At 43.5% G+C, this 9,451-nt stretch overlaps 1 protein-coding gene across 1 annotated transcript; it reads right to left on the bottom strand.

Annotated features, from left to right (window-relative positions):
* Positions 1–3,357: 3,357 nt before the first annotated feature.
* Positions 3,358–8,521, bottom strand: LOC119289844 (probable protein phosphatase 2C 37). The gene is made up of 4 exons (XM_037569051.1): positions 8,423–8,521; positions 8,034–8,345; positions 7,840–7,948; positions 3,358–3,854 (listed from the first exon to the last, which is right to left on the bottom strand). Exons 1-4 carry the CDS (start codon positions 8,519–8,521, stop codon positions 3,550–3,552), a joined length of 825 nt encoding a protein of 274 aa, XP_037424948.1. The 3' UTR covers positions 3,358–3,549.
* Between the last annotated feature and the right edge of the window lie 930 nt (positions 8,522–9,451).

Raw genomic sequence — 9,451 nt, 5'->3', positions numbered from 1 at the left:
TTCATCATTTAATTTCTTGAGTATAGGATCCCGCACTATTAAGAGGGGATCTGTAGGGTTAGTGAAAGACTTTCTCAAGCTACAGTAATTCCTAGCTTAAAAAACTTAGGGTCACACAAAAATACTTTGGTGCATACTTTCTTTTTGCTCCCATGCCGGATGTCCGGGGTGCCATCCGGATGTCCGGGCCGCACCCCGGATATCTGTCCCACTCGCCGGCTGTCTGGCTCACTGCTATTTAGACACCAGTAGGTCTGCACTTTCTCGCTAGATGTCCGGGCTGCACCCCGAATGTCCGGGACTTCCAGCCACGCTGGATGTCCGGACTTTGCCCCAGATGTCCGGCTCCTGTCATCCTGACTCTAGTAGGTTTGAACGTAGTTGCCTGACGTCTGGGCTTCGCCCCGGATGTCCGGGCTTTCCTATGTTGCCAGATGTCCGGGCTTTGCCCCAGATGTCTGGCCCCTCTGTTTTTATCTATGCTTCTCCTTTGTTTTTCAAGTGCCTCGCCAGCCCGGATGTTCGGCCACTTTGCCCAGATGTCCGGCCTGCCCGTTCACTTGTGCTACAACGGCCACATTTGTGCTCACACTATATATAGCCCTTCTCCCCCTCGGGAGAGGGTTGACCATTCACTTTGAGAAAACCCTAGAACACATTTCACTCTCTCTCTCACACTCCAACACCAAATCTTAGATCCCTAAGGGAATTGATAGCATTTGGCAAAAGTTGTCCATCCAAGTGATAGATCCACTCCTTCCCCTTCTTTGCACCCAAGGAATTCGTGATTTGAGAAAGTATTGAGCTTTTCCCCACCGTTCTTGTTACTCTTGGAGGTTGGAGATTCCTAGGCGGTAGGAGTCTTTTGGGGAGGAATCGTTCTTTGTGATTACCCCCAGAAAGTTTGTGAGGGTTTGAGACCACCCCAAGGTCTACCACTAGTGGTTGAGAAATAACTTCGTGGTGTTGTCTCAAAGGGAGAATAGGGTGAGCCATCGTGGCGTTGGTGTGCCTTCGTGGTAACATCTACCTCTCTAATGGTGACGTAGCTTCCCTCCATGGAAGTGAACGTCGGCATACATCCTTGTCTGTCGGAGTTGCAGTTATCCCTAACCCTACCTCCCTACTTCTGGTTACTTGTCTCTTAGTCTTTACTTATATCATATTGAGCTTGCTTACTCTCCTACTTATGTTACTTGTTTACCTTGCTTATCTCATAGCTTCACTCTTGCAATTGTTAGGCTCAACTTCATATTCCGCATTATTGCCTAAGTTAAGTAACAATTAAAATTTGTAATTGTACCTATTCACCCCCCTCTAGGTCCATCTCGATCCTTTCTCGTGGTCACCGGCGCCTAGGGTTTCGGTGGTGCTTGCCTCCCCACCGTGTCGTCGCTCCTCTCCTCATCACCCTGTTCCTCTCCCAACCATGCTCCACCTCTGTCACCGTCGGCTTCCAAAGGTAAGAAATCTGAATTTTTTATACATGGCAACATTTTGTTGTTCTGAAATTCTTTTTTTGATGCTTGAGCTGCTATTGCTGATGTTGCTACTGTTGATGTAGATGTTGTTGCGGCCAGCCTTGTGGGTGCTGCTCGTCACTAGGCTCCTCTACTGCTGCACTGTTCTGCTCTGCATCGACTGGTGAGCTCCGCCTAATCTGCTTCCGCTTGCTGTTGCTAGTGGTGGTGGTATGGTGCTGCTGCTAGGTATGTTGCTGTTAATTGCTACTGCTACTGCCACTAGCTAGAGGTAGCTTCTACTGCTATTTGTTGCTTTCTGCTACTACTACTGCTCAATAAGCTTCTCCAGATCAATGACCCTGCTTATTGCTTCTTCCGCTGTTGTTGCTTTGTTGATGTTGTGTTGTTGCTGTTTTTAGTAAGTTGATTACACATGGTCTGAATCGGGTAGCAGGATAAGGTCTATCGACACGTTGCAATTTGCTTGCTCTCTTAGATATTGCCTTAGGTAACTTTCTAGATTATGTAGTTTAAATGGTTGTACTTAGTAAATGCGTCTAACTTGTACTTGTTTTGGGTATGCGTCGCTATTAGGTATGTAGTGTGTTCACTTTCATTCCAATGATGCTTCCTTTTGAAAGAGATGAGAGTGAGAGATGAGATACTCTTGGAGAAAGGATACCGGATGTTCTTAGGTGGTCTTTCCTTCTCGTCGTCCTCCTATGAGACCTCGGCAAAGTAGGGGAGAACGAAAGGACCGACCATCACTGACGGTCGAAATAACATTGAGAGATGAGAGATGTTATGAGAGGAAAGATACCTGCTATTCTCATAGGTGGTCTTTGCTTCTCATCTCTTTCTGTGAGACCTTGGTAAAGCAAGAAGGGATGGGAGTAACGACCCTTACCGACTGTGAAAATAAACATGCAAGGAGTGCCCCACCATACATATATGCCACCACTTGACAGGTGAGAGTTGTTGAAGGGAGCATCAAATGACTGAAAGTTAACCCACATGAAGAGTTGTTGTGTATTCTTCATTTAGTTTACAACTTTGCAAAATTAAGTTTGATACAGAGACCCTTCTAACATGACACTCGTGCAGGAGGATGGCCCCGCGCCGCCCTCCTGCGACTGGGTTGTGTGGTGTTTGACTCTGGGAGATCATCTGTGATGGTGATTGGCCGTTGCTTGGCACGTTTGATACCCCCGAGCTCGCCGTTCGTGCATACTATGCGGTGGCTTCCATGTATGGGCGGAAACTGGCTGACCTAGACTTCCCCGAGGATGCCAAACATGCGTCCTTGCCCCTCCTTACCGGATTTATTCTCGCAAGGAGGTGAAGGAACGCCGCCTGACCAAGATGAATAAGCAGTACATGGCTAGGTATGCTGAGGCCAATCCACACCTTGTTGTAGCGGAGCGTGATTTTTGGGCCAATAAGGAGAAGGAGCAGATGAAGAACGAGGACACTGAGATGGCTGCTAGAGTAACCGCGGAGGTCAACCAGCTTTTTGACGAGCTCGATGAGCAGGGCTACTTTATGTATGACGACGGGGAGGAGGCGCAGCTGGCAACCCACACTGATGGTGAGGTAGGCCCCTCCAGTGGATGTCGAGAGGCGGTTGACCTTGTCTCCGATGACGAGGACAAGGACTAGCTTCGCATCATCCTACAGTGCACCCCTCAAGTCTCAACCAGATGCAAACACTAAATTGTGGGAGCAATGGCACCCAACACTTGCCTTGCCCTAATAACAATTCAAAGTGCAAATCAAATGCTAGCTTAAGAAAAACAACAGGGACAGTATGCAGGAAACATAAAATTCAACTGCATATCCAATCATCCTTGCATTGATTTACACATATCTTTGTATTCCACACAATCACACTCTATTTTCAATCCATGGCAATTATTTATCCATCCATATTACCAGTTATTCTGCAGACTCTTTTTATTGAATAAAACCAACCGACTAGCTAGAGAGCTAAGATCCCAATCAACACAGCTTTGCCATGATTGCATAGATCTGAATTCCTATCAGGTCAAATTTGTAACTTGTAGAGATGGTGATCTGATCTTTGTAGCTAACCCCTCATCTTTAGATCAATCACAACCACACAGATGTCATCTCGGCTATGCATACGGAAGGCGAGATCCGTGAGGTGGAATGCAGCGCATATACACCGAACCTCTTCTTCGCGGCCTACCATTGTGCCAACATTGGTGCTCTTATCTTCTAAGCATTTCCAGGTTTCGCTGCAGGCCACCGTGTTTGACATCACATCCCACAATCCATCGCTTGCAAGGATCATGAAATCATCATCCTCCGACCTCGCAGTTATGGTAATTTCTGGCTCACATATCACTTTAGGCTTGAGGAGCGTGTGCCCTGTGAGTATAGTTCATTGTTTAATGAGATGTAATACCTTAAGCATCAGTACAAAACATATACTAAAGAAAAATCAACTTGTTATAGAAATGAATAACCTTTCCAAAAAAGTAAAATTGGTATTTATGTTATTTTATTTTGGGATTAATTAGGAAATCAATTCTCACCATCCATCAAGACCAAGTAAGTACCCACTTATGAAAGATTTTATCAGAAAACAACAATGTTCAAATAAAGGGAATCTGAACTATCTATTTGACATCAATGTTAATGCAACAACACATAATAACATCCTTGCTAAAGGTAAGACTATTAATGGGTTTGAATTCATGGTTTACCAAGTATGGTTGTTGAAGGCAAGACTGTGAAAAGATAGCTCAATGCAATATTTGATCAGATAATAGGATGCAACTACAATAAATACACGAATTCACTACATATTATCATGAGTGGCCCCATCTGTATCTGTTGGTGCTATGGAAGCATGCTCCAAAAACTAGAGAAGAATTGTGCCCATTGATACATCTTGGTACACTATTAGATGTATGTATATAACATAATCGGGCATTCCATAATTTTATTTTTATGACTGAGCCTACTATGTTTCAATTGTTTCTTTGAAAATTAGGATACACCCCGCCTTCTACATTCTTTTCTTGGTACTTAAATGGAAGGCAATGTTTTAGTTTGCTTTTTCCATAAGAAGGTCATACATGGACGCAAAAACTAAATCTTCCTTTTTGATTACATATGTCTGGATGTTATTTTTGTCTTTATGTAAGAAGGCTATTTTTTCCTTGTACATTCATTTCCTTCTACTCTGCTAACATTATTGTGTGGCTCAAGTGGCTTAAAAATACTCAAGAAGGATTCCCTTGGTGGAGTCCTCGTGGTGGCGCAGATACTTCTTTGTTGCAACGACGCTCTTCCCTTGGTGGAGTTCTCATCAACAACATCGTTGGTGTTTTTCTGTCTTGCAACCTCCGTCATATAAAACGCCTTTTTCTTATGTTAATATCGGAGTCTATATTTTTTGAACAAAAAAAACATGTGGGCATGAAGAAGACAAAACTTAAAAAAAACTAATCTTGTGACAAATGGTAGTATTGTATATATTAGCCTTTTATTTAAATTTACAAATAAGGCAACACGCCCAAGAAAAATGGAAAAGGAGCTTGATAGGTGGTGATCGTCAGCTAGGGGTTGCCTCCAGTAAACGATGTGTTCGCTAGGGGAGGACACCTGCAATGAACGAAACCCTTTCTCCTCATAGTTCGCCCATGGAGAATGCATGAAAAAAAAGATAGGCCCAATTGACTCATTTTTCGGAAAAGTTTGCCATAAACAAAAAGTACAAAAATCCTAATACATAAAATGGCATAGTAAACCATAAATTTACATTTGCCATGCTCTAATATATATTCAAAAAATCATCCTATACTCTATAGAATTGCATCCACTAATAAATCATGGAAAATTAGAAAATGTATTGGTCACCTAGCAAATTAAAAGGAGAAATTGTTTCTCAGAAAAGCATGTTAAATTTTGAAAATTATTTGTTGTCATCACATACCTTGATATAACCAAAAAAATCTATTTCATAAAAATTATAATGGCAAACAAGATTTTGCCAAGGAAAAATGTGAAAAACTAACATATATTGTCATGGTTTCATTATATGTATTTTTTGACAAGGAATGTCCAAAACAAGTTTGCCATTTTATGTTCGATAATATTTTTCTATGCCATTCAATGTTTTTACCATGCTTTGTTGAATAAAATTGCCATGGAGTGAAATTTCTTCCCATGGTCCAAAATAATTTAAAAAATAGGAATTTCAAATGGTTATGTTCAAAATAAATATGTCGTGCAATGTGAAATTAAAATTGCCATGATGGGTAAAACAAAACATTGCATGGTCCAAAAAATAAGTTTGCCATACATAAAAATTGTAATCTTGGTTAGGAAATGGATTTTTTTTCTAAAACACCCATGTGACAAAGTAGAAACTTTTCCAAAATACCATAAAAATTCCGTGCTACCTAAGATAATACTAGCATGGTGAAATTATCAAACTTTCCATGGTATAACGAATAAAATTGGCATTGTTCTAGAATAATAAACAATTTATGCTATCTGGAATAAACTACTATAGTCTAATTAATTAATTTGCCATGTTCTAACTAAAAAAATGTCGTGGTACGAATAATAAAAATTGCCATGTTACCTAAAATAAAATTACCTTGGTACAATTGATAAATTTGCAATGGTCTGAATAATAAAAATGCCATGCTACCTACATGACAATCCTGAGGAATTTTGTTCTCTAAGAAAACACATGGCTACTTTTGGCAAATTGGAAAAGGGTGCATGTCAAAGCTAGGGATTTCTTTCCATAAAAAAGATGCCAGCTTTAGGAAATTTCCATGAGAACATGGCAACAGTTAGGGATTGTAAAAACACAGCATGTTTTTGAAATTTATAAGTTGGCCGGTGGCAAATTTAGGAGATTTGATCTTTAACAAAGATGGCATATGTAGCAAATGCATTGGGCACATGATAAAACTACGAGATTTGGTCTTTGAAAAAAGTTGGCAAATTAAGTATTTTTTCCGCGTCTTCAATAAAAAAGTATGCCCCCCATAATATTCATATTAACGTTTTTGCCATGATGTTGTAACACTAAACATTTTCAAAGTTGTTTAAAAAATTACCATGTTCTAGAGATCACAATTATCCACTAAAATTGCCATGCAATTAGTCCAATAATTTTTACATAAAAATACCCTGTCCTATAAAATACTTTTTCATAATTTTGCCTTGTAACTGTTGCAACCTCTGTAATTTTTGCCATGATGTAGGAGATAAACTTTTTCTTAAATTTCCATATGATCAGTCCTAATTTTTTTCTTCTAAATTTTCCATGTTACAGTTCATAATTTTTCCATTTTACTTTTACAAATTTCTCTATTTTTTGTCGTGATGTAGTAAACCAATTTGCAAATTTTTTAAGGGGCAGATTTTATCTATAACTTGCCATGTGCAGCGGAACAAAACCACAAAGGCGACAGCCTAAAAAATGACAGAAATGTGCCATGGCAACATTTATCACACTTGTGCAAACAACACAACAATCCTAGGGGAATCATCTTCCACAACACATACACATGATCAAATTACTGTAGCTAACAAACAACATATGAAGAACAACATCAATATAGCTGCATCCCTCTAGCACATCAAAGGGCACACAAGACACAACACTATACTACAAGATCTCTTTGACACGAACTAATTGGACACTGATGTTTCAGGAGCGATGCCAATGGGAAATTCGTGCAACCAAACACGATGAGCAGTGGCCTGACCTATGGGGATGATGAAGACGGGCCGGAGCTTGAAGCTGGAGGGGATCGCGCCTACCACCTATTCACGAGAGCAGCCCAGGCATGGTCGCCGGTGAGGAGTATCGTGGTCGCGCCCTCCTCCGGCCGGAGCTCTTCCCCATGGTTGTGAATGGATGAGGAATGGAGATGAGTGGACATCGGCTGGGCACCTCCATTTCATCTACGAGTGTTCCCACATAGACAACTCAAGAGCGAACGGTTTTTTCTGACGTGGCTACTCAGCGTGCATCAAGATTGGTGCCATGGATCTAACGACCCTAGAGTCGTTCTCTGGGAGGAGCCAGAAATCTGACGTTCGCTACATATCATTTCTGAAAGAAAAACTGTCCTCTCTCTTCCATATATAGGCAATGCTAATGAGAACAACAAAACGTGGTGCTTAAAAACAAAACAACACGCCAGCAGCTTTGGTCGAAGTAATGGCAAAAGGCAACATATAGGCTAATGACAGTCAACAGAGACACTGACCAGTAGCAAACAAATTCAGGAAGGTGGCTTGTTTGCAACTAGTAAGTAGTAACACAACACGCATGCCAGCCGGTTGCATGGATGGGAAGGGCAATCGTGTGAGAATGTACCTAGCGCGCGCGTCTTGGCAAGGATCCCCTGCACGCGGAGCACCCCGCCGTAGTTGAACACCACACCGCCCACCGCCGTGACACGCGCCATCTCCTCCGGTCGGTCCAGCTGCATCCACGCATCAAGCTAAAATTTGTCCGACCGACCAAATGAGAGAAATACTCCTACATACACATGACACATTTAATATCACCCTGTGGTCCCCGGAGAGCGGGATGGCTCGGCCGGCGCGGCAGAGCACGGCGCGGGAGTCGCCGCAGTTGGCCACGATGATGCGGCTGCGGACCAAGAGCGCCACCACGGCCGTGGACCCACCTATGGTGCCCCGGGGCACCCCCGACGCCCCCAGCTCGTCCGCCCGCACGAAGCTCCGTGTCAGCGCGGCCTTCCAGGCGCGATGCTCCGCCTCCTCGTCCTGCTGATGCTCCTTCTGGTAGGCTGCGGCCGCGCGGGCCAGCTCATCCGCAAGGATTGCGTGCATATGGTCCCTGCACAGCGCAGACACCTGCACCACAACGCTCAAACGTGTAGAGTCGAGGAGGAGTTGGCATGAGTATGATTGGGGATCTACGGTTAGGTTACCTCGGGTCCACCGTGGCCGTCGAAGACGGCGAAGAAGTGCATGCGCGAGCCGTCAACCCAAGTAAAGAAGGACGGGTGCAGCGACACCTTGTCCTCCATGATCTTCCGGTAGCTCCCCACCATCCCAGCTGCCCCGTACGCGCCGCGCCACCGGGCGGCCAGTTTCGTGTCGGGAGCCTCGCTTTGTTCGGCTACCTGGGCGGAGCCGCCGCGGCGGCGGCGTAGGCGGCGTTCCTGGGAGCCCAAGGCACGGTCGGCTCCCCCCTCGCCGGCCACGAGCAAGTTGTTGGCGCTGTTGCTGGCCATCACTACGGATCTGTCACGCGAAAGAGGAGCAGGTTGAGCAGGGCGCGCGCGGGTGCCGAAGCAGCAGAGCATCCCCCTAACACGCAACCTGCCTAGAGATAGAAAGGGAAGAAACTGATGGAGGAAGACAGAAACGGACAACCGAAGGAGCGCAGAAGAGGAGGAGGAGGACCCAGAGGAGGAGGAAGCTCTCTCGCTCAGAAACGGAGGGGATTACTTGTTTGTGCTTCCCTCGCACGCCTCACCTTTACTGCCTGCTTCCTCATTTTCACCTTATTTATTCACTGATTGAAAATGGCCTAACTTTTTATAAGGCGTTTTTAGAGTCCATGACAATGTCAAAAAACATCTTATATTAAGTTACAGAGGGAGTATTCATTAGCCTTAGTTTGTTGTTCATTATTGGAAGAACTATAAGATAAAGAGGATTCCAAATACATTATTTTGGGGAATAGAAATTTGATCACCGGTGGGTTTTCCTATCTTTATTTCCGTAGCTTTTATTTGCTACCATGTATCCCAATACATTGGCTCTTAGTGTGCTCTCCTTAAAGATATGGTAGATTTTTAGGGACAACCCTCCAATGCATTGTAACTTGTATGATTAATATAATACATGCTATTAAAATGAAGGATATGGTCGTCATCATCTATGTTTTTCTCTCCACCACCTTGCATACTTAGTTAATGCATGATCGTAAGTAAATAGATAAAGAATAATTA

The sequence above is a fragment of the Triticum dicoccoides genome, chromosome 4A (genome assembly GCF_002162155.2).
Source record: "Triticum dicoccoides isolate Atlit2015 ecotype Zavitan chromosome 4A, WEW_v2.0, whole genome shotgun sequence".
Taxonomy (NCBI): domain Eukaryota; kingdom Viridiplantae; phylum Streptophyta; class Magnoliopsida; order Poales; family Poaceae; genus Triticum; species Triticum dicoccoides.
The sequence above is the reverse complement of the archived record's forward strand: the minus strand, read 5'-3'. Positions and strand labels throughout refer to the sequence as shown.

Coding starts and splice junctions, on each gene's coding strand:
- LOC119289844 (XM_037569051.1), bottom strand. CDS start 8,521: ATGGAGGACAAGGTGTCGCTGCACCCGTCCTTCTTTACTTGGGTTGAC. Junction 8,346..8,422: donor ACGGCCACGGTGGACCCGAG/GTAACCTAACCG, acceptor GTTGTGGTGCAG/GTGTCTGCGCTGTGCAGGGA. Junction 7,949..8,033: donor CGCTCTCCGGGGACCACAGG/GTGATATTAAAT, acceptor GCGTGGATGCAG/CTGGACCGACCGGAGGAGAT.